General features: G+C 40.8%; 2 protein-coding genes across 4 annotated transcripts in view; one reads left to right on the forward strand and one right to left on the reverse strand.

Moving 5' to 3' along the window:
• The window catches only part of EEFSEC (eukaryotic elongation factor, selenocysteine-tRNA specific), a 128,766-nt gene extending 125,239 nt beyond the window's left edge, over positions 1-3,527 (reverse strand). Inside the window, exon 1 of one of the 3 annotated variants that reach the window (XM_055709033.1) lies at positions 3,097-3,524. In XM_055709033.1, coding sequence (XP_055565008.1) covers positions 3,097-3,487 — 391 coding nt within the window. In that variant the 5' untranslated portion in view covers positions 3,488-3,524. Of the gene's footprint in view, positions 1-3,096 lie in introns of all 3 variants that reach the window. The other 2 variants (XM_055709034.1, XM_055709035.1) reach the window with 2 other exon arrangements.
• Positions 3,528-9,699: 6,172 nt separating this feature from the next.
• On the forward strand, positions 9,700-26,965 carry RUVBL1 (RuvB like AAA ATPase 1). The gene is made up of 11 exons (XM_005432517.2): positions 9,700-9,926; positions 10,648-10,734; positions 11,358-11,490; positions 15,434-15,585; positions 16,862-16,951; positions 17,788-17,937; positions 19,270-19,333; positions 20,518-20,716; positions 22,737-22,839; positions 25,982-26,073; positions 26,375-26,965. Exons 1-11 carry the CDS (start codon positions 9,786-9,788, stop codon positions 26,532-26,534), a joined length of 1,371 nt encoding a protein of 456 aa, XP_005432574.1. The 5' UTR covers positions 9,700-9,785; the 3' UTR covers positions 26,535-26,965.
• Positions 26,966-27,927: the final 962 nt, after the last annotated feature.

Consider the following 27,927-nt stretch of genomic DNA (forward strand, 5'->3'; position numbering starts at 1 on the left):
TTCCCTGCATGCAGGTTAAAAAGAAAAAGTATCTTTTGATTTAACATTTGATATGTTTTGTTTTCAAGGACAAGCTTTGCAAGAAAAATGTAGCCACACAGAATGAAATACGACTTGCATTTTCCATTCCATTTGGTTACTGCTCAAATATTCTGCATTCATTTAATCCTAAGGTATTGTCTCTAAATAAACATCTGTGACTGTGAGAAGTATTTGCAAGGTCAAGCACTACCTGGCACAGCATGACAAAAATGCAACACTAGATTCAGCCATGAAAAAAAACACTTCAAGAATTAGCTAGATACAGAAATATGTTAAAGAATGGTAAATAGTATAATTTCATCTGTAAGCAGATTTATCAGCTTTGCACGGCAAAGAAATTAACCCTTAGAGCACTCTGGGAACACAGATGACAGAGGAAGGCACTGGACTGGAAGATAGCCTGGGACACCACTGATGAAAATGGCACCCTAGAAGAAAAGAACTGAGATAAAAACCACACACAAACACACACCCCCAAAAAAAAAAAAACCCACACACCACACCACTACTGGCTTCCCCTGTGAAGCCAATAAAGGAGCTCTTCAGAAGGAACCCCTTCTCCCTCATGGGAGACCTGACTGAATAATGCTGGCACTACCTAGCCACAGCAGACAGCATTTCCGAAAGATGGGGTCAACTCGGGGTGAGCCAACTAGTTTACACCACTATCAATGAAAAGTGAGCTTCAAACAATAAGAACATGCAATAACATATTTTCACACCTACAGCTTCCACTGCATGCACATGATTAACACATATGAGAAGGCTGCTTCTTCAGAGCCCTCTGTTATCATTCCACCCTTAGGTTCCTCACATCTAGCTCCCCTTCCCTCATCCCTCCCGCCTCTATCTTTTCTGTAGGGTAACTCAGATCTATAGCTATCACAGGACTTAATTTCAGAAAAGCAGTATTGTACAGGCATGAGAAATCCGAGGTGCAGAATAAACACAGGAAGATAAAGTACTTTGCACTTAATGTTTTATTTTAAAACCTTATATATAGAAAATGTGTACTAACAGTGAAATCTCAGATTCCATCAAAAAGAAAAAAAGTAGTAGCATATCTGGTTACAAAGAAAATGCTTGAAATTGTGAACCTTGAATACTCATGATTAGAAAGCAGATGAAAACAATCTGTGTTTTTGAAGTATCATTATCTGGAAGGCCTGGCTTTCCATTTCTGAAGAGCAAGAAAAGTTGGCAATATTGAAATATTGACACTTAAACACTGAAGGATGTATCCTGTTACACAAGATATGCTATACTTCAGTTTGAGTTTCACCAAACCATACTAAAACCGTAAGCACCTAAGTAGTCTCACAGGCACAGATCAGGTTTTATCATCAAGGTTTCACCTTTTAAACCTGATAGTAAAAAGAAAACAAAGATACACATATGCTATCAAGCAGAAAACTGAGATTTCTAACTGTATAAGCTAAGTATTAACACACTGCCTTTTCTCTACCGTTCTTTCTTAATACATACAATTGCAGTAAAAGTCACACTAACCAAGTGTTTTCACCAAGACACATAATCTGGTATAACTGGATCTAAGCAAGTTTGATATACTTATGTGTCTGAATTGCTACCTGTAAAGAATCTTTTTTGCTGCGAAGAAAACTCTTATCATGCCTTCTAGCCTAGTCCACTTGTCCACAGTCATCTTCTCCCAGCATGGCCCATCAATAAGGAAATCTGAGTAACTTATTCAACCACTGGAAACAGCTGTGACTAAATGCTTCTTCATAAAACCAACAGGAAGCCACAATAAGTCTATGTATCAAATAATCAACCCAGATAAATGTTAAAATGATAAAAAAAGCTATTTTTCCAAGTTTCCCCATGTCCTCTTCATGAGAGAGAAGTAGTTTCTGGCAAAAAGGAATGTCTAACTACAAGTCACTATTCAGTACCTCCAAGAAAAGTTTGCCAAAGTAATCTTTGCTCCTCAGAAGACAAGCAGGTGCTTCCGATTACTTAAGAATGATAGCTAATTGTAAAGTACAAAAGACTGGAAGACCACAGGTTTCTGGGATTCAGCACAGTCACTCCTCCCCTGCAGCTGCAGAGCACGCATTAGTGGTACAGAGCACTTCGCTGCTGGTGGAACCGAGAAACAAGTAAACCTTTGTTATCCAATACAAAAGAAATTTAAAAAATGCAATGCAGTTACTGCTAACAACATTTACAAATAACGTGTCTGCTCAAAAGAGGGTTAATTCACACATCATAGAAAGTAACTAGGTCTGAACCTCAGTCCAGCTGACTAGAAATACACTGCCTGCCCTGTGAAGCCACCAACTAGTTGACACTAGAGACACCAGCAGAGGACATGCTAGGAACTAACTTAGCTTCCAGAGGTCCCTGTAGTTGCAGTTTATCAACCTGTGACCACTTTCAGTAGCCTGCAGCTGCAGCCCCTTCACCTCCTTAGCCAAGCCAAGCCTCTTCAGGCTTTTTACAAGAGGTGGAAGGGGGAGGTGTTATTTCTCACAGAACAAGGTGAGCTAATTTAACACGTGCTCTAATGCAAACCAGATTGACCTTCCGATATCACCTACATAAACCGAACCAGAAAGTTACTAAAATCCACAAAATTATTTCTAAGCATAAGATTATCACATTAGAACTCCCCTCTCGAGTTTGGCACAAGCATGTCCAGCAAGCACGCTACAGCTCTCAACCACAGGGAATATCAAGCTCTGACAGCTTTAACAAGTGAGAACCTAGAAATTAATATTGCCCTTAAATACCACAAAGAAGGCCTCCATACACAATATTATTTTTTCCCCATGCATAAGAAAACCAAGCAGGCCTGACTGTCCAAAGAGCACTCAAAGGCTTCACGTTTAGGCTGCTTTTCGAAGAGCACTGGCGTTTCATTTGTGGGGCAATCACGAAGTGTAACCAAGTCATGAGGCCCGTGAGCCACCGGAGGCCCGCACAGGCCTCCCCCCCGCGTCGGACAGCCGCATCCCCCCGGGGCCCCGGCTAACTCAGGCCAAGCCCCCGGCACCGCGACGCTCCGGCGAGCGGCAGCCCCGCTCGCCTCACCGGGGGAAGCGGGGAGCTCGCCGAGGGTCGGGGCGCCCCCAGAGGCCTCTCCGCCACCGGGGCCCCGGGGCGGGCAGGGGCGGCCACCCCCGCTCCCCCCCTTACCGCCGATGATGGTGCGGATGAGGGAGGCGTGTCCCGGGCAGTCGACCAGCGTGAACTGGAGCTCGCCGGGCCCCGGGCCCAGCTGCGGCGGCAGGGCGGTGCGCAGGCAGGAGAAGCCCAGGTCCAGCGTGATGCCCCGCGCCCGGCTCTGAGGCGCCCGGTCGAAGGCGGCGGTGGAGCCGGTGGTGCTCAGCGCCCGCGCCAGCGCCGTCTTCCCGCTGTCGATGTGGCCCAGCACGCCCACGTTCACGTTGAGGACGCGGGGCGCCGCGGGCCCGGCGGCCATGACGGTGCTGCACCCGGCCGGTCCGTCCCAACAGCGCCCCTGCGGCAACGCGGGCCCGCCGCCGCCGTTCCGCAGCCACAGCCCCGGGCGGCGGGAGAGCCCGGCCGGGCCCCAGCCGGCACGCACACGCTGAGCGGTGTCCCGGCGGTGTCACAGCCTGGCCAAACCCGCCGCTACTCGCGTGCTCAGCGGCCGCACCTGCTGGGGCGAGACCTCCCGGCTCCCTCCCGGGCCTCGGCTCCGAGGCCGCCTCATCAGGGGGAGGCAATTAAAGCAACACACAGCGGCGGCCACACACCTGGCGGGCGCCCCCTCCCCAGGTGCGGGTCTGGGGCTCATCAAGGCCAGGGCTAATTGCAGGAGGATGGAGCCGAGAGGCTGCGCAGGGCCCCTGGGGAAGGGGTTATTGCAGCTGCCCCGGGGCACCGGCGCTTTGCTCTCATCATACCCACACTAATTAGTCACTCAGGGCTGCCTTAGCTCAGCCCACTGTCACTGCACACCTGCAAGGATAACCCCACCCTGCCACTGCTGGAAGCGTGGTCCTCAGATTTGACTTCAAAGTTGCTTGGGCATTGCAAACTCACTTGAAAAAGCAGGTCAAGATTTGAATAATTTGTTCTCCTTACACTTAAATCAACAATTTCTGGGTTCCTATAATTTATTTTTCTGTAAAAGCATTTTTATGCTGTGTAGGATGCTTCCTAAAAATCATACCTTTAAGGGATTAAGAATAATCGTGATTATCAACAGGGATGAACATCTCTCCTGCAAAACAACAATAAAAAAAAACCCCAACCAACAAACAAGTAGATGACCACTGGAGAGGCCTGAGAGTCTTTGAGAGGGTAAGGGCAGGAGCACGTTTCACTGGTTTAAGTCACTTAGCTTTACTGATAACCCAGGAGGCACACAGGGCCAAATGTATTACACGATAAAGCTTAACACACACGCTCTGCATTTTCAATAGCAACCACTAAGTAGTCCTGAGTACCACTTCAAATGATAACAGCTGTTTACAAGCCAAGAAAACAATACTGTGTGATGGACCTCCCCCACAGGTGTCCAAGTAGACTAGACTTGCACTGCATTCTACAGATTTTTTTCTTTGAGAGAAGAGCTGTTTTGCTCTCCCTATGCAGTAATATATATCGCTAACAGTATTTAGTATTCACATCTGAGTAACTAATGAATGAGCCAGAAGCGCAAGATGACTTGCCTAAGGTTGTCGTCAGCATCATGGATTTAGTTTGTAGGCTTTAACTCCACACTCCAGGCTTTTTCTTACAAAGAAAGTTACTTCATATAACACCACTTTCGATATAGAAGAGTTTGCAGAGCTTTACAGCTAGGTACAAATTACCCCTCCTTCCCAAACACACAGAAGTCAAGGTGACAGAATCAATGACTCCATGACAGGGAAAATCCCAGTATCAGTCACTCTTAGCACTCAGTGCTATTTGAGAGACAGCTATCTCCCTAAAGGAAATAAATGAACTCACAAGGAGTACTGCCGATGCACTGAGCTAGCCCAGTTAATCGGCTTCTTGAGCAGAATAGTTCAGCTTGATGGCAGCTCTGTCATGGGACCCAAATTAAGCATAATGTCACTTTTCAGACCAAGTTCCCAGACTTGGAATAGTTTCCTGTCAAATCATAAGGCTCACATACACTTCATTGTCCTGAACGTCTCAATCTGTTACATCAATGCATATTGACAAAGTGTTGCAAATCTATTCCCATAGGAAAAGGCCCGACACAGTTACAATCCACATAGGTATCCCAGTATCATATTACCTACCATTTGATTCTTTTTTTTTGGCATTAATTATTAGAAGAGTTCAGAAGGAAGAGATGGAAAAAGGTCTGATTCCTTACCAGATGAGGCATTATCCAGAACATCTAAAATAACTGCCACTTTCAACAAGCTTTGACAAAGTACAGATTTAAATGTTTCTGTAACTCTTGTGAAAACCAGCAGTGAGGTAAAGGAGGTGCCCATTTCAATGGCCCATAGTGTAAGGCTCCAGCAAGAGCTCAGGTGTGACCCATTTTTCTTGGCTGCCAAATTACTAATGAAATGAAGAGCTGTATTTTGCTCAGACAATGAGAGGGATACTGGATAGAACTCATGGGACAAAAAAAAAAAAAAAGAAAGAAAGATAATTCCTTTTGCTATAGGGATTTAAGGAAGGATGATAAAAATCTGTAAGAAAATGGGTTTAATTCCACTGCTCAGATAAAAATGGTGGCACTTCTTTTATAACCCTATACTCATGAGTGACTTGCAAGAAGAAAGGGAGTCAGGTAGAACTGTAGTCTTGTTCTTAGTTTTCTTCCTTCAGCTACAGAAAAGACTTGCCACCCTCTAGACAGGGAAGGCAGTGGGAAGGAAGGAGAGGGAAAAGAAAAAAAAAAGTGCTAAAATGTTTACAGTTTTATTGTTACCACTCAGAACATATTTCTGTCTCCAGGATTTTAGTCTGTGGGTATGATTTTGCAACATACCACTTGAAGCCTGTGAAATGAATACACTTACATCATCAATATCAAGCAGAAATTTGATAGACATAAGCACTTTGATTCAGTGTTTAGAGAGGTCCACTCAGCTCACAAAGTTTTAGAATTAATTACAGATTTGGAAATTGAGAGATGTCATTTGTTAAGACTCATCACTCCTATTGCTTTGATGAAGAGTAAGAAAAATCTTTCTGCAAAAGAATTGCAGGAAAAATACCTGAAGACCCCCCCACACACCCACAGCGGTCTTGATATTACTAAGATGGAGAAGGAAACATGGCAAAATGGAAGAATCCCAGCTTCTCCAGATTTTTCTACACCTCTCATGAAACAAGTCATTTATAGCATTTAGCAGTTTTCCTTTTTTTTCCCCTTAATATAATACAATACACCATTCTCCTTCCCAGTCATTCTCTCCTATACTGATTTTTTTTTTTCCTTAAAAAGTGTTCACTTTAATTGCTAAAGTTTATGGACTCATGGGAGAAAGGGCAGGAAGTCAGACTTTTGGGATAGGGTAAAAATGTAAAGGTCATTTACACACACACACACACTCTCTCTCTCACTCCAAAAATAATACACTATTTGACAGTTTCAGGATTCAGCATGTCCCATTGAAATTTGAAAGCTTATGTGAAACTAGGCCACGTCCTGTAACCTCAAACATTTAGTCTAGGAAAACAGCTCTCAAGTCTCCAGCTCCCACATCAGGTATCGCATGACGTCTGTGCCAAATAGGAGACCTCAAACAGGGGGGCAAAAGAAACGTTGGTAAAATGAGTTGATTAAACCTGGGGAATAACAGTTCAGACTGTTAGTGACAGGTATTATTTTTTCTGGTTAACTGGCTAGTGAAATATTAAATTATACTCAAAGCATCCATAACATGAGATGGGCAGAATGGTCAAACAACCTACTTGCCTTCTATCTGGTGGCATGGACAAAAGAGAAAGATGACTCATGCTTTGCAATGAAATTATTTTACCCTCCCCCTCCAATGTGATAAATATTCAAAATCACAAAAAACTTGTTAAAGTTGAGGTTCAGTATTTCCTCCTACTGATGCACAACAATACATCAGACATCAATTATAAAAGAGCTTAAGCTCTAAACTTTCCAGTAGTTCCACTTGTACTCTCCTCTTTCTGGGGAATAAACAATTAATCCTGTGTGGTCTAAAGGATTATTGTTTATTTTCCTTCACCCAAATGTACTCTTCTCTCACTCTTTAACTGCAATTTCAGTATGATGCTCAAAGAACATATGGAACGAGTAAAGCAATCAATACAATGAGCTATGCCAAACCATGCATAGCTTATGGATGATTGTAAGCCCTGTTAATTAATACTAACTTGAGCAAATAAGAGGGAGAAGCCAGCTTCACATCTATCAAGCAAAAATTATTTACTGGTTCTTTTTTATATTGAAATATCCTCTCCCACTGCAAATACAAACCCAAATAATTTTCATAATATTTTCTGCAGGTCAATACTAGAATTTTACTTTCATCATGGCAGTAGATTTTATTTACTGAACAGCAACGGTCACCAGCAGACTAAAGTTTTTGGCTCTGCTCCAATACTTGAGGCATCGTATTGTTGTAGACAAACAACGCTTCCTACTACCTTTCATCAGGAAAATTATATAATTGAATTTGTATTTCTAAAGTTAAAGAAACTTATTAGCATATCTGATTTTCACATACATGGAATATTTCTATCCTTCCTCCTAGTTATAATGAAGATTAACAGCAATTCTCAGTTCCTGCCATCTACATTCCTATATATTGAATTTCACCAAAAAGAAATAAGCAAACATTATTAAATAGTCTTTGAAATGCCATGAACTCAAAAATAGGCCTAGCTGCGATATCAAACAAGATAACACGGACAGATTTCAGTCTAAGTTAACAAATTACCATGTATTTCACCTATTGCCAGCTCTTCTTAAAAGGAGAGCCATACCTAGCCTGGACCTCTTGTTAACAGTATCACTGCTTTCAGAGCTCTTAGAAGACTTTACTAATTATTCTGCCAGAACTGGCAGAAATTTGAACTCTGACCACTTACCCACAGCACTTGCGGCAGTTTAATGCACTAGAGAAATCAGAGTTGTATATTTGCTCTTTTACAAAGAAAAAAGTCTGCACTTCAGTACGCATTAGACATTTGTATTCTGTGACTAATATGACCCTGAGAGGATGTATAGAGTCCAACAGTATACACACTTTAATTATTTAAAGGAGAGCTCATATTCGTTAGATTAAAAAATTCTTAAACAGTTGTATAATAGCACACCCTTACAAAGGTGTTGAACTACATATGTGTGCAATTATAATTACAATTTTAAACTAATTATGTAAACTGACAGAATAATGAACGGAAAAAGGAAGCAACAAATAGCAAAGCCTTTTCTTTGCTGAATGACATTTATGACAAAACTAATGGAAGCTCTCAGACAAAAAGGGAATGAATAGCATATATATTGTTCACCGGGCTTCTGAAAATTGAACCGTAACTCCCAGCCTTCCTAAAAGCCGCTCTCCTTGCCTGCACCACCACAGGACTGCCGTTGCAATTCTCCCTGGCAGCACACGGGAAAGCAGAGATGGCACCATCCCTGCATCATACCATGTTAATCCATTGGCATTGAACATTGCACACAGCTATAGTTTCATGAGCAAACACAGAAAACACTATATATCCATAGGAAGAGAGTCCCCTCTTTTAGGGGGGACAGATCCCAATATCTACAAACAAGAAGCCAGTGGAACTGTAGGTTCCCAGATCTCACCTAAGCTTTTAGTGTGAGTGACCTCCATTTTAAGCACTACATAGAAGGTGCAGCAGAACTACAGCTGCCCCACAGTTAGAGGCTGTAGGACCCTGAAAGCTGTAGTGCCACAGGCCTGAGGAAGTGTTGGGTAAAGGCTGTGAGGCCACGAAACTACCTGCTGAGGAGGTGGAGGATTTTTCCTCATTTCCATAGGTCAAAGCTCAGGAGAAACATACACGCTACATACATACAGCATATGTCAAAGCCTCAGGTGCTTACATAAAGGTTTTGGGCACATGGGATAGAATTATTTTGCAGTTACAGTGAAAGATATAAGTTAGTGATCAACACCAAGCAGGTAAGAGATTGGCCTTACTTGGTCTTTGACAAGGATTCAGAAGGTGCCCTTGAAAAGCCTCAGCTTACTTTTGTAAGCTAAACCCAGCAGAGTTTTCCAGAAAGGCCCTGGCCCACCGTCCGTGGGCAGCGCCCACCACCGAGCCGAGCCAGGGGACACTCGGGGCTCACCCTGCCCCGCCGCGGTGGGAGGCGCTGGCTCCAGCGCCAGTCAGGTCCAATGAAGGCAGAAGGTGTTCATGTAGACGTGAGGCCAAGAAACTGCCGAGCAAAAACTAGCTGCTCCCCGCGCCCCCACCGAGGGCCTGCGTTTGCTTCCCCACAGGGAGCCCGCTCAGGCCGGGCACGGCCGGAGCCTCTTCCTCTTCCTCCTCCTCCTCCCCCCGGCCCGGCCCAATGCCGCCGCAGCGCTCGCACCCAGCCGGACCCGCTGAAGACGCCGCACACGGAAACGGGTGGACGGACCCTAAAGAAATGCACTCCCTGCCAGTGACGGGCATGCACCGCGCCCAATGAATACCGAGAGCGCCGCCACAAGGACCAATGGCGCGGCGGGGCGGGCGGGGGCGGCCGCGCGCCGGGAGCCTTGGTAACGCGCGGGCCGCGTGTGGCGAGTGTGGGCGTTTGGGTACGGTGCTGCTCCGCTATGAAGATCGAGGAGGTGAAGAGCACCTCGAAGACGCAGCGCATTGCTGCCCACAGCCATGTCAAGGGGCTGGGGCTGGATGAGAGCGGCACCGCTAAGCCGGCGGGGGCCGGGCTCGTGGGGCAGGAGAATGCGCGGGAGGTGAGCGAGGGGGGCGGCGGGGCCTGGCCAGGGCCCCCGTGGGGCCCAGCAGCCCCCACCCGGCTCGAGGTGGCAGTCTCAGGGGCCCTGGTCTGTGCTGGGTGTTCTTAGAAGTCCCGATAGTGGGTGAAAGTCTTCGTCTCGGATCCTCCGTGTATTCCTCTGCTGCGTGAGAAGCGATGGGGATCGAGGCTGTTCCTTATGCCACTACTTTTCCGCATTAGCTGGTGGCAAGGGCTGGTGGCTGCCTCCCGCGTTTTAGACGTAGAAATCGAGGTATAAAAAGCAATGAAACCTACCAAAAGTGAAGAGAGTTGGTGCAAGTAGGGGTTGAAGCTTCTGTTTCAGTCCGGCGTTTGGCCTGGGCAGGTGCTTTAGCTGCTCTGCCCTTCAGAAAGCCAAAGGTGCATCTCCTGCCGTATTTTGAAACCATTATATATGCATGCAACTCCCGGAGGGGGAAAGGAGTCTGTGCTCTTAGGTTGAGTTTCGTCATCTGTGATTTTTTTTTCTGTTTTTTAGTGTCTGTGTGAGATAAAATGATTGTAGGAAGTAGGTTTTTCTGAACTTGCCTCCCTTTTTGCGTGCATGAAACTGAAATCCTCTTTATTTTTAGCGGACTCACAAAACCTAATATTTCTAAACACTTTTAGTAGTATTGGAAGAGAAGATATTAGAGAAATACTTGTGTTACTGGTATAAAGACTTACTTAACTTACAGGCTTGTGGGGTTATAGTGGAACTAATCAAAAGCAAGAAAATGGCTGGCAGAGCTGTGCTGTTGGCTGGACCTCCTGGAACTGGCAAGGTATTATTATTTTTCTTTTATACGAAAGAAATTATTCCTGTATCTAATGTAATTTGTTATAAAAAACGGCTTAGGGTAATAGTTATGCAATGTTTTAATTACTGGAATTTTTTTAAAATCAATGTATTGATGGCTTCCTGCTTTATATTTTGATTTTTGCCATGTCATCAACATGGCAAAAATCCGGTGGTGTGTTCAGGCACCGTTAATGTCAAGTCACCTGTTGTAGGTTACCAAACAAATAGGTAATATGGTCTCTGCAGAAGAGTCTTAGAAGTTAATTTTATATTAAAAGCCCAAATATTTTTTGCTTTGTTTATTTTTTCCAGTGATATTTAAGTTTTTTTGCATTTGTATTCGATGTCAAATTCAAAATCCCAGTATTGTTCCTTAGAGATGTTTTATTAGTCTTTGAAAAAAGTCACTTTATGTGCACCTAACTTGTTTGGGAGGAGGAGGGTTGTATGGAGAAATACATGTCAGGTAGAACATTTTTAATCTTAAATTGATAGTTGATAATGTGGAAGGTAATATGATGAGGAAAGTTACATCTGTGCAGAAAGAATCCTTTGTTAATTCTCACAAAAATTAACATGTTGGTTTTGTGTTTGTTTTTTTTAAAGACTGCTTTGGCTTTAGCTATTGCTCAGGAACTGGGAAGTAAAGTTCCCTTTTGTCCTATGGTTGGAAGTGAGGTCTATTCTACTGAGATCAAGAAAACAGAAGTTCTAATGGAAAACTTCCGACGTGCAATTGGTAAGCTCTAGAAAAACAGAAGAATTAAGTGTTTGCATGATACTTATTTTGGGTTTTCTCAGTCATCTAAAAAGGAAAAACTTTTCAGTGGCCATGGTGGTTTTTCAGATAATGGTATGTTCTTTCTTTCAGTACTGATGTTAATTTAGTGAATCTCTTCCACAGTTAGTGGAGTCAGGTTTTCTGTTTATAAACCACAGTTTAATTGCTGTATTACAGTTTATTCTACTTCCCCAGATTCTCCTCTCATCCTCTAGGTTCATCTAGTTTTGCCTCTGACTGAATAAAGCTAAAAGAAAAAATATTTTTAGTTTCTTACGTTAGCAGAAATACTTGTAGATGGAAAAATGCTCTTGCCTGTTTTTATTTTAGTGATTTCACCCTACTAAGTGAACAATCATAGTCAGGGACTCCCAAGTGCAGTGTTAGCCTGACTTAGTATTACAGTGAGCACAAAGAAAGTTCCCTGCTAACAAAACAAATAATGTCTTAACTTAATGTCTTCCTCAGTTTTAGAGTGCTTTTGCAAGCTTGATGGAAGTTGGTTAAGTTTGCAGCATTACCTCAATGAGTATCTAAAATCTCTTAGGTGATTGCTGCTGACAACTGATAAATGCAGTTAGAAGTGGCCCTTGTTTGTATGAGGATTGGCTAAAGATAGCCTAGCTGATTTTGGTATTGACGTATTAACAGTTAATTTTCCTGGTTTCTGTACCATGTTTTCCTTTGGACTTCATTTAAGTATTTCATGGCAGTGAGGAAGAAGTCTCTCAGTTTTGCAATGAAACAAAAGTATTCCATTGACTTTTGTAAGAAGGCAGCTCTAAGTAGTCCCTGGTCTTCTAGTTACCATGAAACTGGCAGGACCTGGGGGAGGGAAGCCAGAGACTCAATAGTCTGCAAAATTTCCTTGATGTGATGAAGTTCCCTGTCAGAGATTTGGAAACCTGAACCAACGGATGAAACTTATGCCATCTGTGTTGTCATTTCTAGAGATAGCAGTATTTTAACTCTCTGAGGTTTAACAGCCAGCTACATTGTTAGTTCCCTGCATTCCCTGAATGTCAATACAGAGACACTTCTAAACAAATATTAATGTTAATGAAAGATGGAACTTGTTTTATTCCTTTCTGTTGAATTCCATGTCACATTTCCATAACACAGCCTTTATTGAATATTTTTATCAGCATAAAAAAACCCAACTGAAATATTTTAAAGGACTGGTAACCACAATTTCTCTTAATGGAACACTTTCTAATTGTGTTTAAATCTCAGGTATGTTTTAGCTTCCCTACCTGGTAAACAAATAATTTACAAGAGTGCATTTCTTAAAAAATGATTTTGTATGCACAGCGCAGTATCAGCTGTGACTGGGTGCAAAAGAAGCTTCAGCTCACATTTCAATCAATACCTAAAGTATTCATTTAGGTTTTTTGGTTTTTCATATGATTCCTTGCTAGGAGGTTCTGTGTACATCATCTGTTGCTCATATTTTGCATTTTACTTTCAGGGGGTTTAGCCACCTCAATTTATAAAAATAATCAGAGATATTAACGTGAATGTTTAACCTTTTTTTTTTTTTTTTTTCTTTCTTCTTCTTCTTCTTGGAAACAGCAGAATCCGACTGGTTTGGACCCATCACTGTATAAGGAAACGTGTGTTTCTGAGTTTACAGAACTTGTATTATTGTTGAGATTCTTTTAATAACAGACTTGACATAGTCTCATGTCCAAGTGCTGTTTGGGATGTAGTAGAGAGTTTATAAAAAGAAACAGAAGGGGATGGAGTGGGAGATGAGAAAATGGAATTGTACAGGTTAAAAAAATTCACTTGAGAGAAATTACTCCTGTATAGAGCTTATTAGCAGCTGGCAAGTATGACAGTAGCTAATGTTAGAGCTCAGTTGCAGTAAAAAAATAACTGCTGGAATCGCCACTTAAATAGCGTATCTGTTCCCTGAGTCTCCAAATGGTATCTGCTGGTAAATCAAACAAGTGCTATTTAACTCCATATTTAACTCTGTTGAACCAAAAAATGAAATCGCCCACTATTGCCTTCTTGGACTCTCATCTGATTTGTAAGTAGGAGATACCTCAGTTTAAGAACTCTTTTGAGAATGAAATTTGTAGTTGATACATGCAAATTCATTTGAAAACAAAGGATAATCAGCAGCAATCTCAAAGCATCAATTACTTTTGTTCAGGTCATGCTTGCCTGTAAATATTTCTATAGACATATCTATGTGAGCACATTAGAGGGATGCTTTTGAAGCAGATCTCTAGGTTGTCCTTGCTGACTCATGTTTGGTTTGTGTTGTGGAACAGTCTGAGCATGTGAAATGAATTCTTTTCAGATTAAATGAAACAGGAAGACGGGCTTTAGCGGCATAGAAAAATATATCCCAAACACACATGGGCTTCCAGTTTTTCAGAGCAGAATAGAGATTGTGCTGGAAGTTTAAAAGCAGAACAAAAAGGAAAAAGAAACCTGTGAATGTCCAGTTTTCAGCACCAGCAGTTTTACTTTACAGATCCCCATATTGCTTCACATTCCTTGCACGTGTAGCCTATGTGATGAGGTCAGTTTTGTAACTCAAAGGTTCATTAATTTTTTGTCTGATGTTTTGACATACCTGAAAAAAAATTTTAAAAACTACTGAAATTAACTTTCCATAGAACTTTTTATTTGGTGCTAAATAAAAGAAAGGAAACATTTTTTACCAAGAAGTTGCCATGCTATCCGCCGTTAACCTGTTTCTCGCATTTCAGATCCTAGTCTTAATTTGGGCCCAGTAGGGGGAGACAGACTCGTGTTTGTCAGTTCTATATTCCCCTATCAGCGGCTCAAGGTTACTGGTGAAGTGTCTGATCTATTTCAAAGCTAAATGAAAAGTTATGGAACAAGGAAAGTTTTATAAAGTCCTAATAGCCTCAGACTGGGCAGGATGACTTCCTTATATCTTGTTACAGCCCATTCATTATTTTTGGTATGGCATGTGTGTCTCATAAAATACTTTATAGAGTCTCTTCAGATGTGGGTTCTTTGAACTTTTATGTAGTTAGAAGGTATGCATAATTGTAGTGGTGGTGGTGATGATAGTGTTTTTTCTTTGGAACAGTCTTAACTGTAAAACTCTTCAGCCCTGTATTATTCATCAATTTAAAGTAACTTTAGTTAATTACAATGGTTCTGACTAGAATAGGAGATACCCAGATACTATGATGATTGCTCGGCTGTCTGAAAATGAAGGATGTCATTGTCAGCTATTTTGAAATAGTTTTAAATTTGCATTATAGCAGTTTTTGCTGAATTTTATCTAGCTCTCCTTTTGCTATTAACGTGAAAAATATTTAAAATGATATATTAACCTTTTCTCAATCTTACGAGGTTCTAACACAGTACCTGTTAATCAATTTATGTTATTTTTAGCTCAGCTGCTAAAACGTAAAGTTTTTTATGAAGCTACTTTTTTCTCCTGTCTTTTTCTTTGCTTTGCAGGAGTTTTCTGATGGTCCAAAAATAATGTAAAACTCTGTTATATTAGTGCCACTTGTTTCAGAAGATGTTGTGTTTCTCTGACTTCAGTGTAGGGGAACAGATCAAACAAATCCACTCTTGGGGGGGTGAAAAGAGAGAAGATACTGATATTTGCTTCAAGAACTAGTAATAATGATTGGAAGAAAATAATTTCTTAAGAGTTTACTAAACTGCTTTGCAGATCAAAACTTGGGCTGAACTTTCATCCTGATGACACAGGGTGAATATTCTCATTTAATATTGAAGAACAATAATTAATCTTTCCATTGTTAAAGGTAAAAAATTACCAGTAAATGTAATGTAGCCTCATACTATGTTACATTCTGTTGGCAGTAATGCAGCAGGCTCCTGAGTGTATACAGCCATTGATTCATATATTGAAGCTATTCTAAACAATTTCTTGCAGGGTTGAGGATTAAAGAGACCAAGGAGGTTTATGAAGGAGAAGTTACAGAACTAACTCCATGTGAGACTGAAAACCCTATGGGGGGCTATGGCAAAACCATCAGCCATGTAATTATAGGACTCAAAACTGCAAAGGGAACCAAACAGCTGAAGGTATGTATGGTAGTCTCAAAAGTCTTCTTAAGTATTTTGGGTCTGCATCTTCTATATTTTGCACTTCTTATTTCCATTTCAAGCTCTTGGTCCCCATCTCTGTAGATGGAGACGCCAGGAGGCTGTTTTCTTTTGCTGGATATCTTTATCCTACTCCTGATGTTTCTCTGCTTTATGTAGAATATTGAGCTATTAGTCTTGTTTCCTACTAATTGAAATTAGAGATATCCCCGCTGCTCAGGGGCTCCTGTTACTTTTCTTTGTGGCAGCACACACTTGTATCTTCAACGAGTTAAAGGCGAGTTTAGGCAGGAAGAGACCCTGGTGCAATTTTGCAGCATTACTAATACCACAGAAAAATGGGCTGAGTTGGGAATCTGAACTATGATCTGTGTCATCCGTGATACGCTCACTCTGACCCTGGCTATAAATTCATGTTGATGGTAACAAACATATGAGAAAGGTCTTGTTTATTTTTGTTTTCCTGACTCTCAACTGAATTTTTGAGGATGGTTTTGGGGAATCTTGCTTACCTTAGTATAAATGGTTCTTTGTGTCACATCTTGTCTTTCTACATGGGGAGATACGCTCTAGTGAATATTTGATAGAGAACTGGAAATTGAGCTGGTAGTTTGCCAGCTCAGACCCACCTTCCCTTTGTTTTCTTGTACAAGTCTCTGTCCATGTTGTTCAATTCCCCTGTCAGAGTACAAGAGAGCAGAAAAACTGTCTCTGTTGTTAAGTATCGTCTTGCATTTGTTCACCCTGAAAATAAGAAAACGCAGAGCAAAAGTGGATAAACATGTACTGAGAGAAACAAAAGCATCTAGCATATTCCACGTCCACTCTTCCTCACATAGCTGCACAGAGGATAAAGACTCAAGAAATCAAGTAGCATAATTCAATGCTATAGCCAGATTTTTTATAGAATTTTTGCTAGAAAGGAAGAGAATTGCTGCTTCCTAGGTATAAATATGTTGTCACATTACACAAAGGCGTATCCTGCGTTAGTAACTGGTATCATAACGTTTCTGGCACTTACCGTCATTTCAGACAGCAGATATTTTTGGTAAGAAAGTTGGGTGCATCTTCTTCCAAATTTATTCTCTATCACTACTCCAGGTGTTACAGCTTTATAAAATCCTAGAGGTACTGTTGGGGGGAGTTGGAGTTTAATTTTGTCTGGTGGGAGTGAGCTTTAGATGAAACTTCTTTTCCTTGATTACCATAACAAAATGGAACTGTTTTGACCACTATAATGTTTGCTTGCCTCCAGCTGGACCCAAGCATATTTGAAAGCTTGCAGAAGGAGCGAGTGGAAACTGGCGATGTTATTTATATTGAAGCAAACAGTGGAGCCGTCAAGGTAAAAGTTCTGCACTTTTATGCAGGTGCATGTATTCTTGCAGACCTTTCTCTGCTTTTGTCAGAAGGCTCTCCGATTTATTAACCTTAACTGACATGAAATGGTTACATGGAAGTTTTAAAGAGAGCCCAGTGTTTTCCTTATCTTGAGAGAAAATTCTCTCTTGCACTGAAAGAACATGGTGATCTGGCTCACAATTAAGGTCATCTGGCAAGGAAGCTATCACTGATGCTGTCTGGATGAGTTTTCTTTTCTGTAAGATCAAGACATCTTTAAGGGAAGGGGGAAAAACCAAGCAACTTTAGTCATTTTCAGGCTGACACGTGCAGTGTATTTAATCTTTCTTTTATCGCTCTGGTATTTTCTCCACAAGATATATACATGTAGAAGGGAATACTGCATTAGTTAGCATTCTTTTCATATCTGATTTAGAAAGTAGTGTATAGCGATACTTGCTGTTTAATGGATGAGCATAATATTTTCTATCATATAATAAATCACCCACCTACAAAGCAGTCTTGAACAGTTCTCGCAATCTTTAGTTAATCTGCTGGATTTGTCCTTAGCAAGAATTGCATACGGTTAAAAGAAGGGGAGAGAGGAGTGGAATATTCTTACTACTGAAAATATCAGGTGTTTTTCAACAGAGTTTTTGAGCTTTGATCAGTAGATAGGGTATGCCATGCCTGTTGCTAAGCAGGGAGTGGGATGTCTGAGTTGTCAGCTGAAGCTTGTCAGGACTGGAATTGTGAACTAAGCCCTTTATCAAGTTGGTGTCACTCAAGGTTTTGGCACTGAAACTAATTCTATACCTGGGTTTCTCTGCTTTTCCTCAGAGGCAAGGCAGGTGTGATATCTATGCTACGGAATTTGACCTTGAAGCTGAAGAGTATGTTCCCTTGCCAAAGGGTGATGTGCACAAGAAAAAGGAAATTATTCAGGATGTCACCCTGCATGACTTGGATGTGGCCAATGCTCGACCTCAGGTATCTGACTCCACAGATGAAGTCTTTACAGAAAAATCATTTGACATAGATGTGGTGGTTACTGCAGTAATTAAGGAGACGTGGCAAGCTGAGCTGTCCTAGATCACCCCCAAAGATTCCACTATAGGAAAAGGAGTAGGTGTTACATCTTGAAGGCTGGTCTACCTCTCCTCTCTTCAGGGAGGTCATGCTGCAGTTGACTGCCTCCATGGCCCTGCTGTACAGTTTAAAGAAGCAGTTGCTAGATTAGGATTCGTGCATCTGGTCATGGAATATTTGGCAGAGTACATTTCCTAACACTTCAGAGAACAGCCTTATAGCCAGAGCTTCCACAAGGATATTTGGGATCTGTTACCTTCACAGTATATACATGGTCTAGACCTAGCTCTCTTCTTTGCTCCATCCCTTGCAGAAAAAGAGCAGTGTGGGCTGCTCCTCTTGACCAGGAAAAGAGATTATTACTTTCTCTGCAGAAGGAAAGTTGTCTACAGATGTGAAGTAGCAGCAGCTAGATCTGCATCATTCTATTTATTGAAAGTTCTGAATGCGGATTAATATATTCTGTTCTGTGTTTATGGTTTTGTGGCCATGAAATGGAACCTGCAAGCACTATCATAAGAGGTGAAAGTGTTTTGACTGCTGTGGATTCTGTTGATGGCCCTGCTTGCTTCAGAAATGTTTCATGACCTCTTGTTAAACTTCTTGTGACTTTCATAGAGCTCTGAACATACTGCAGCAAAAAAATGGGAAATAGGCAAATTGCTCCTCACTGTATCTTAACATAAACTCGGTATTGAGGGGATTCCATGTATGTCATAGACAAAAGCCACTAACAATATCTTTGTTTAAAGGCTGGCATCCCTACAGTATGATACTACGATCCCTTAACTACTCAATTTCAAAGTAAACATCCTTTTTTCCAACAAAATCATTTATCTGATAAAAATCATGCTATTCAAAAGTCAGAATAATTGTTCCTGTGTTGACAGGTTGAACACCTACCGTGCATGCAGGCAATCCAAGTCTCTGTTCCTGGACAATTTCAGTCCTTCTCCGTGCCAGTGTTTTTAAAAGAGGGTATCTCCTTGGGGGTTTTTATGTTCTCCAAATGACAAGGCTAAAGAAGGGGTGAGGAGGTATCTAAATAGTTATGTTTAGAATACTGCTGCGGTGAAGTGACCTAACCTTTGACAGATTATCCACCACTGCTGATATAAAGTATCAAGTTAACTGCAAGAAACAACTTCTTTAACCAATTTCTGATTTATAAAATTCTCTAGGTATGTGTTGACTATGAGACCTCATAGCTGATCTGTAACTTTATTTTCCTAGGGTGGACAAGACATCCTTTCTATGATGGGACAATTGATGAAGCCTAAGAAAACCGAAATTACTGGTATGAATCCTGCACAGTGGTTTTAGATCAACATAACCTATATATTTGCCAGTTAGAAAATGATTAAAAATGGGGTTACTAACACAGCATCTCTGTGAATGCCTGTGTGGTATTTATTCATAAGTACTCAGATTTTGAAAAGTAGTGATATAGCTGCTAGAATTGCAACGGCTGGAAAGAATACAATGGTATTGGTTCACACATACAGTGATAAAATATATACCAGTCTTTCTGGAGAGAGAGAGGTCAGAATGCTAGTGCCATCCCCCTTCTCAAAACATACCTGCAAGAGAGTGCAAGGCTCACAGTTTTGACAAAGAGCAAAACTGCAAAGCAACAACAAAATCTAAAAAACGTTATTAACGTGCATTCTTATGTGAGGCAAACGTATTGAATTTCTGTGGGGCAGAAAAATGGCTTCCAAAGACTCTTAACTTTGGTTTGGTTTAGACACGTCTGTAGCAGCTGTCTATTGACTTGATGCTCAGAAGTGCAGTGCTACTCTTCCTACCTACAGATCATTGGAGAAAAAAATATCTACAGAAAGATCTGTTCTCCTTTTTGCTTTGAAAGAAATGTTTCAGTAAGTGACTATCTAAATTTAGATCAAAGACTGTTTCAATACCTAACTTGAATGGCGGTCTTTTGAAGTATTTCATCTGTTCCAGAGGTCATGTTGCTTATTCTAATGTCAGATTTATTGATGTAACATCTTGAATAGCTTTGAGATCCATATGTTCACAGGAATTTATATAGCCCTATTTTTTTTTTTCGTTAAACAACATCTTTGCTGAAATACAGTAGCAATATTTTATTTTTTCAGTTATGTTCTTTTCAGCCATACTTGGAAACTTTATTTCATGTTTTAAGCTGAAGTTTGACTGACTGCCATCACCACCAAACTCCCCAAAGCCACAAAAATAATAGGTTTTCATAAGCCATGTGAGGGGACAGACTACCCCAGTGAAGTGTGAGAAGTTCAGTTTAGAAATATTTTGTTGCACAGATGTCTCCCTGTTACAGGACTGAATGCCAGAGAATTTTTAGTGTCACAGATTTTCCTTGTGGCAGTAAGATACCAAAGCATGAAAAAATAAAAGGACCGTTTTACTTGCCTTAAGCCTTTCATACAGACCTATAGTTCACTAGCAGTACAACAACTAACAGTTTCCTTTTGTTCTCAGACAAACTTCGAGGAGAGATAAATAAAGTGGTAAATAAATACATTGATCAAGGCATCGCAGAGCTAGTCCCAGGTGTACTCTTTGTAGATGAGGTGCACATGCTGGATATTGAATGTTTCACATACCTGCACCGAGCACTGGAATCTTCCATTTCACCCATAGTCATCTTTGCTTCCAATCGAGGAAACTGTGTTATCAGGTATGATGTCTAAACTTGAATTTTCTGGTTGTCATTGGTCCATAAATCTTGGAATTAGCTGAAGCAGTAGAATGACAATTTTGAAGGCTTTTGTCTCTTGACATCTGTGATAATCCCACACATGGGTTGCAAACTGCATCAGAGCTCAAGAACTACATGTGAGCTTCCGGAGGGGACAAGCACTTAATGCCGAGCTGACTGAGTTAAAGCAGGATGGAATTACTCCTTTTACCTCCACTGACACACCCCTCTCGTAACAGCTTCTGCATTGTCTTACTTCCTGGGTGATCTATAACAATTACCTTTTTCATTGGATGCCTCTACACATCTGATGCTTGCACATTAGGGACATTGAAAACACAAGAACTACAAACCTCTAATGTCATAGTTTCCTGCTTCTTCTGGATTATTTTGCTGTTTGCTCTCCTCGTTGCATCAGACTTAAATTTACTGTTCTTACTATTAAACCATGTTACAATTCAGCCTCTCCCTACTCTTCATTCTTTCCTGCTGTGTTGGTCTGGCTTTCTGTTACTCTTCAGTCTTGCCAACTAACTTGTTTTTAATCTCCAATCAAGTTCGTGCCTCCACTACAGTATTTTGCACCCACACAATGCATTCTTCGCATGTTCAGTAAAAATGCTCTCCTCTTTCACATTCTTTCTTAAGTTCTACTGCTAATTTGTGGTCTAGGTCTAATTATGTCTAAACAAGCTGTCATTAGCAATGATTGCTACTCTTCAAATTGATTTAATTCAGCTGTGTAACCAGCCATTTCTTTCCCTCTTAGTGGCTCATCTGGTATTAATCTTTCTCTGTTTGCATTGCTTGGAAGTGAAGGTGATAAGCCGTTCAAAAATGTTCAAGGTGGACATTGCAATGCTCTCTTTGCAAAGGCATAAAAAGGCTTGTCTTGTAAAAGTAGAGCAAACGGAGATCTTTCAGCATGGATTCACTGCAGATCTTGTTATCTGAAAACTGTGATTTAAGAAAGGAAGTTTTCCATGTAACAGTTGGATCCAATATTGCTAAATTAAGTCCTTAAAAGCAAGCTCTTAACTGTATACTGCTCTCTCAAGTAGTTAGTGATGCTTTGATTTGCCTGCTGACAGCCCTTAAAGGGGTTGGGAGGCAGGAATACTAATTGTATAGACAGTATAGTTGATTCTGTAACCTCATAGAGAAGGAATCATTTCAGAGGAGAGGATGCCATCTGCTCAAGAGTACAGCGGATGATTGCAGGGCATTTTGATTCTTTTGCCAAGGAGAGCCATGGCCAAAGCTGCAGTGTTTAAATACTAGTACTAAACTCAGAAATGTAGTGCTCTACCACCACTTTACTGCTTTTACCTGCAGTCTCTGTAGATCTCATGAAATCTGGATATCTTCACTCTTGATTTCACAGCAAATCATGGTCATCTTGGAAAGCCAAAAGTAGATGTGTCTGCAGCCTTTGCTGTTGGGTGTTACATGTCAAACAAATAAAATGGTTGGGGGGATCCTGCTCTGTCCTTCATGCGCAGACCTCCACTTCTCAATTTGCTGAGTTGCAAGCATGGAATGTGAACCACTCCAGTATTCACTGGAGGGACTGGGAGAAGGATTGAACAGAGTAAAGGCTTGCTCAGCAAGAGGGGATGTTCTCCAAATGGATGGTAGTGTATATAATATCTACTGATACTGCTAAACAACATAATAGGAATGATTTGTTCCTTGGTAGAAATTGCCTTGGAATATTAGTTAAGACGATTGGAAGATACAATGCAGACAGGCACCACCTCTTATCTGTTTTTGAGTGGCATATTAAAAGCTCCAGAAATAGTATTTGTTTCCTTTGAGCTGTCCAGTATGAACTTCAGACTACAATTTTTCCTGTCTCTGTTTGGGGAGTGTGTCTCTGCAGGAAGACACAAGAATTGTAGAGTAGTAGATGGGTAGTCACTTACTATTGATTTTAATCAAATTAATGTACAGAACTCAGAATAGTATTCGATCTCTTTTCTGTTTGGTTTCTCTTTAGAGGCACAGAGGATGTAGTGTCTCCTCATGGAATACCGCTGGACCTGCTGGACAGAGTAATGATTATCCGAACCATGTTGTATACACCCCAAGAAATGAAGCAGGTATGCACAGCATTTTAAGAGAACTTGTAAAAAGTCCCCAGAGTTCTAGTCTATCGGGTTGACTACTGTGTTTCTGCATATTCTGTTACTATAGAGCTGTCTGTGGTAACCAGGGTTTGTGCCAGAAAGCTAACCACTTCCTAAATGCATGCTGCTTTGGTAACCATTTACAGTAAGCTGGTTAAAATGTGCATGCAATTTCCCTGATTCCCACCCTCTGAGTTGTATTGGTAAGCATATCTAGAGCTGAAAGTGACATCTCACTTGCATGAAATAGCAATGAATTGTTAGATGAGCTTATCTCTTGCACAGATGTGCTTCCCGTAGAGTTTGCAGGTTCCAGCAGGTAGTGCTTTTCCAGTTGCTATGAGATGAAGTGTCACATCTTGGGACCTTTGGTCCCAGACGTCAGGCTGTTCCTTCATGGAAGAGAGGGACTGAGGAACGCAGCTTCATCCACTGTGGGTTTGCCTCTGTGCCCTGTACTGTAGCTGTAACCCCCTAGGTCTGTCGCCTGAAGCGGAGAGGTTTTTCATGCTCCTGGTCAAGTTTGGAAATGTAAGCACAGCAAGTGTTGCAGAGATAGGCTTCTGAATGCCTGGAACTTTTCCTGTGGGGCCATCCCAATGTATTGTGTGTATCGATTATAATGCTTGGGTGCCATTATGATGCATTGTGTCAAAGATCCTCCCTCATTAGCGTCTCAATGCTGTGAAGTGACACAATGCAAAGACATTACGGTTTATCATGTCAATTCTTTGTATTATTTAAGAGATAGTGTCAATGGAAGAGAGCGTTGTCACAAGATAATAGTCTCCTGCTGCTGGATAAGTGCCAAGGTGAAGCCGAGGCATTTATCGAATATAAACGTAGAGGCAAAGCTTCATTTCACTTGGTTTGAGGAGCTTTTCATATGTGGCTGCTGTGAGCCATTCTCAGGATGATTTTTTGTGTGCCTGGGAGGGCACTTTAAAGCATTATGGTATAGATTACAGTAGAAGCACCCCAATGATTTAATAATACAATTATTTTATGTCTGTGTACAAAACAAATTTTAAAGTGTGACTTTTACTTAGCCTGGAGATGTTAAAAGACTGCTGTCTGCACTTCCCTGTACTGTATGTGAATTTTGTGTAGTTAGGGTAGTAGGGGTATGAGCTCTGAGTTGCTTTTTGTTAAGGTCGCTATATATAATACCTGCTTAGTGTGCTGTATTATCACACAGATAATACACTGTTAAAGAGCTAGTTTCTGAACTGTTGACTTTCAGAAGAGCTGGGTAAGCGCTGTGATTTCCACCCTCCACAGGGGTGAGGGAAAGCAAGTGTTTACAGTAGCATTTCCTAAAGCTAAAAATAGAGTCCAAACTTTATGTTCCCATAATCGGATAATCTCACCTTCTCTTTAAATTAAGACTTTTGGATTACTTCTCTTGGGAGAAGAGGAGGAACTACTACACTTAACTTTGGTTTCTAACTACATATAGTTTGGGGGTGCGTGTGTATGTGTGTAAAAATAAGACATTCATAAATTTATTTCTCTATTTTTGCTCCCTTTTTTCTTTCGTGCTAGAAAGAAGTTTTCACTGCTCATGTTTCTGTGTGAGACTGCCTTGGCCTTTCACAATTGATTTGTTTTATCAGCAAAAGAATTGTCTGTGTATCTACTGAAAGTTTGTTCATAAACCAGTTCAAAATATTTCTCTTTGTGTTGGTAAAGTAGAAGTCCCATTGTGTAGCGCTGCTGTGAGAGCAAGACCCACAAGTTACCTTAGTGCGACCAGAATAGGGAGAAAATTCACTTTTATGCATATGCTAGTCAGGTATTGTTGTAATCAAACTTTTGCATGTGTGTCTGCTGTTAGATGTTAGAGGTTGTAACTGGGATTTTCTGGTTCCTAGTGTATTTTACCTGATAAACACTTGTTTTCCTATTTCATAGCAGCTTGCTTGTGTATGTATTTGCTGGGTTAATGGCTTGGGCCCCAATTCTTCAGTAAGTTGTAGCTAAGTTGCTTGATAAAAAATTACTGAAAAAAGCATTGTTAAAGATGTGGCATTCAAGATACCTTGTTTGTAGCAGTATTTGAATGAAAGGAAGGTGATGTTTAGGTGATCTAAAAGATAGACAAAAATCTGAATTTCAATCTGAAATTGCAATTTGCAGCAGTATTGCCAATATTCGGTATTAATATCTTAGCGTAACTTCCTGCCATTTCAAGCCCCTTTTTTTTTTTTTTTCCCCCACTCTGTTCCCTGACTCCCCTAGCGCATTTTTATGGCCTTAATTTAAACGAGTGCTTCTTGATATCTTGTTTACAAAGCTGCCAAAGTGAAAAATACCTGTATTATATGAGGCTTGCAGTTCGAGTTATCTCAGCACTACAACACAACATCATTATCCAGTCTGCCCCTTATCACTCAGCTGGTAATACGGACTACCGAGAGACTTGTGCCACTTTTGTTACAGCTTTATATGCTCAGGCTTATTGGTGATATCTTGCTCTCCAACTTTGTAAAGATCTTCAAACTGGTACGAGCCTGAGACTGTTCCTGAAAGATTAGATTCTTCTTAGTGATTTTTTTTCTTCTTGTAGGAATAGGTGAATCATAGAAAGTAACTTTTTGATTTATTTTACTATCATCTTCTTGTCAATTGAATAAAAAGTGTGTTGTGAGCTGCTAAGGAAGGGGCGTAGCTTTCTGTAGGGCTTTTTGGAGGGCTCTGCTGTATAGCAGCAGTGATTCACTGTACAATTTAGTAACTGGTGTAGCTGTCCACAGGACTCCAGCTGGCATTTACTTCCTGCATACTTTTCTCTGTTTTGGTGTATAAGTTCTTTTATTCTGCTCTTTAGGAGATACTTTGCTAACCATGCAGTTATCATGAAGGGTTAGTAGTCCAGATGTTACTTCACTTGCCTTTTGTGATAATTGTTTTTCAACATCGTATTTGCTTATTCTAAGACTTAAATGTTCTACAGATTCTAGTTCAGTGGTAAGTTACAGTAGGACAACTCTCCACACCATCTTGTTTTATAGTATGTCTCATCTCTGAGCTGACAGTTTCCAGCTACTAAGTTAAGTAGTTTAGCATACTAATTGTTTGGGCTGGTACCTCACTTACTCATTCGTCCCAACAGATCATAAAACTTCGTGCTCAGACAGAAGGAATTAATATTAGTGAAGAAGCTCTAAACCATTTAGGGGAAATTGGTACCAAGACAACCTTAAGGTAAGTTGAGCAGAGTTGGGTTTTCTCTTAAGTGTGATTGGGTCTAAGAACTCTGTAGGATAACTCACACTTGTATGGGAGAGGTTTGTCTCACTTGCAATAACGCAGTCTATTGGCGGTGCTGACGTTAAAAAGAGTGGTAATCCTCCTCTTACATCCTTTAAAGAATGTATGTGCTGGAGAGTCTTGCAGACTTTTTACGTGCTGGTAGAGCTGTGTGTTTCCTAACAAATCTCCCACGCCTACATATATTCAGTTCACACGGAATTGTAATGATGTATCCATCTCTGTTTGATCACAGGTATGCTGTGCAGTTATTGACCCCAGCTAACCTGCTTGCCAAGATTAATGGGAAAGACAGCATCGAGAAAGAGCATATTGAAGAAATAAATGAACTTTTCTATGATGCCAAATCCTCAGCAAAAATCTTGGCTGATCAACAGGAGAAGTACATGAAATAAAGAGCTTATCATGTTAGATGCTTTGAAGTGGCTTGAACCCTTACCCAGGGCTGGCTTAATTATTGAATGAGAATTGTTAATGGTATGTCTCTTTTGGGACTGAAAAATATTTAAATGTTGGACTGCTTTGTCAGGCCAGAATTAACTATCAAATGTTCCTATTTCGTTATCAACAGTAAGATGCTCCATGATGTCTGTGTAACATCTTAGGCTCCCTTTTATGAGTATGCATAAAACTAATAGCTCTTGACCCATCAGTTTTGTCTTTAGATTTCATTACAGAAGAGCTCTAACTGAAGTTGATGCTTAAGAACAGTCTATTTTCTTTATGAATGTTGTTCTAAAATAGTTTCCTTTTACAGATGAGAACTTTTTTTTTAAATCAGTTTGTCTGAAGTGCTTTATAATAAAATATTTCTAGAACATTGGAAGCTTGCATGTGTTTGCCATGGGTGTTGACCTGCCTAGAGAAACAGTCAAAACAAGTTGGAATTAACAAAGCCCATTATCAGCAAAATGGATCTGAAACACAAAAATAGACCTGCAGCAAAGGAAAGTAATAGCAATGGGACCTTTTGAAAGTGTTTACGTTTTTGTAGGCCTTTTTCTGAAGACTTCTTTGGAGAAAGCAGAAATAAGTAATAGTGATTACCTTGGTCCTACTTGAAGCCATTCTCCCAGACCAGAGTAACTTTACCTTTCTTTGGGTTTTCTTTAAGCAGATTAAATAAAAACTGCTTTCCATCATGGTTGGCGATTTTTTTTTTTTCACCATGTTCTGTCCCTACTTTCTTTAACACCCAGGATCAGGAGAAACTTACAAGCAAAACCTGAAATCCTGCTCTGCAAAGACTTTGTAGGAGCTTGGCCTTGGTCTCTTGTTCACAAAGCATGCTTCCTTGGTTTGTAAAGCATGGGTACTTCATTGCTTCACAGCACTCTAAGGATAAATGATTTAAAGATTTAAGATCCTTGTGACACTGAAGTACAAATCTGTATAACCATGTAAACAGATGAAGTAGGGAAGAAATGTAGAAGCCCTATAAAGTGTCTAACCTCACATTCTTTGTTAGAACCATTAGTGATGTAAAGCACTTTACGTACACTTACCTAAATAAATGTAGCTCTTAAGGTAGGGTGGGAAGGGAAGAAATAATAACTTGTCATAGTTTTAGGTACCCTTTTTAGCAGCTGCAAAGTGGGGAAGTTAACTTTTCAATTAATACTTTGAGCTCATAAAAAATTTTAATCCATGTTCCTAAATGAGAAGCTTTCTGACAAGTACCAAACATAAAGCTACTAAAGCTTCTACAAATCCTTCATAGCAAGTCATTGGCTCCTCACACTGGGAGAATCTCAGTGCCATTACATTAGGCAGACACTGGCAATTGCT

Source organism: Falco cherrug, chromosome 4 (genome assembly GCF_023634085.1).
Source record: "Falco cherrug isolate bFalChe1 chromosome 4, bFalChe1.pri, whole genome shotgun sequence".
In the NCBI taxonomy this organism is placed as follows: Eukaryota; Metazoa; Chordata; class Aves; order Falconiformes; family Falconidae; genus Falco; species Falco cherrug.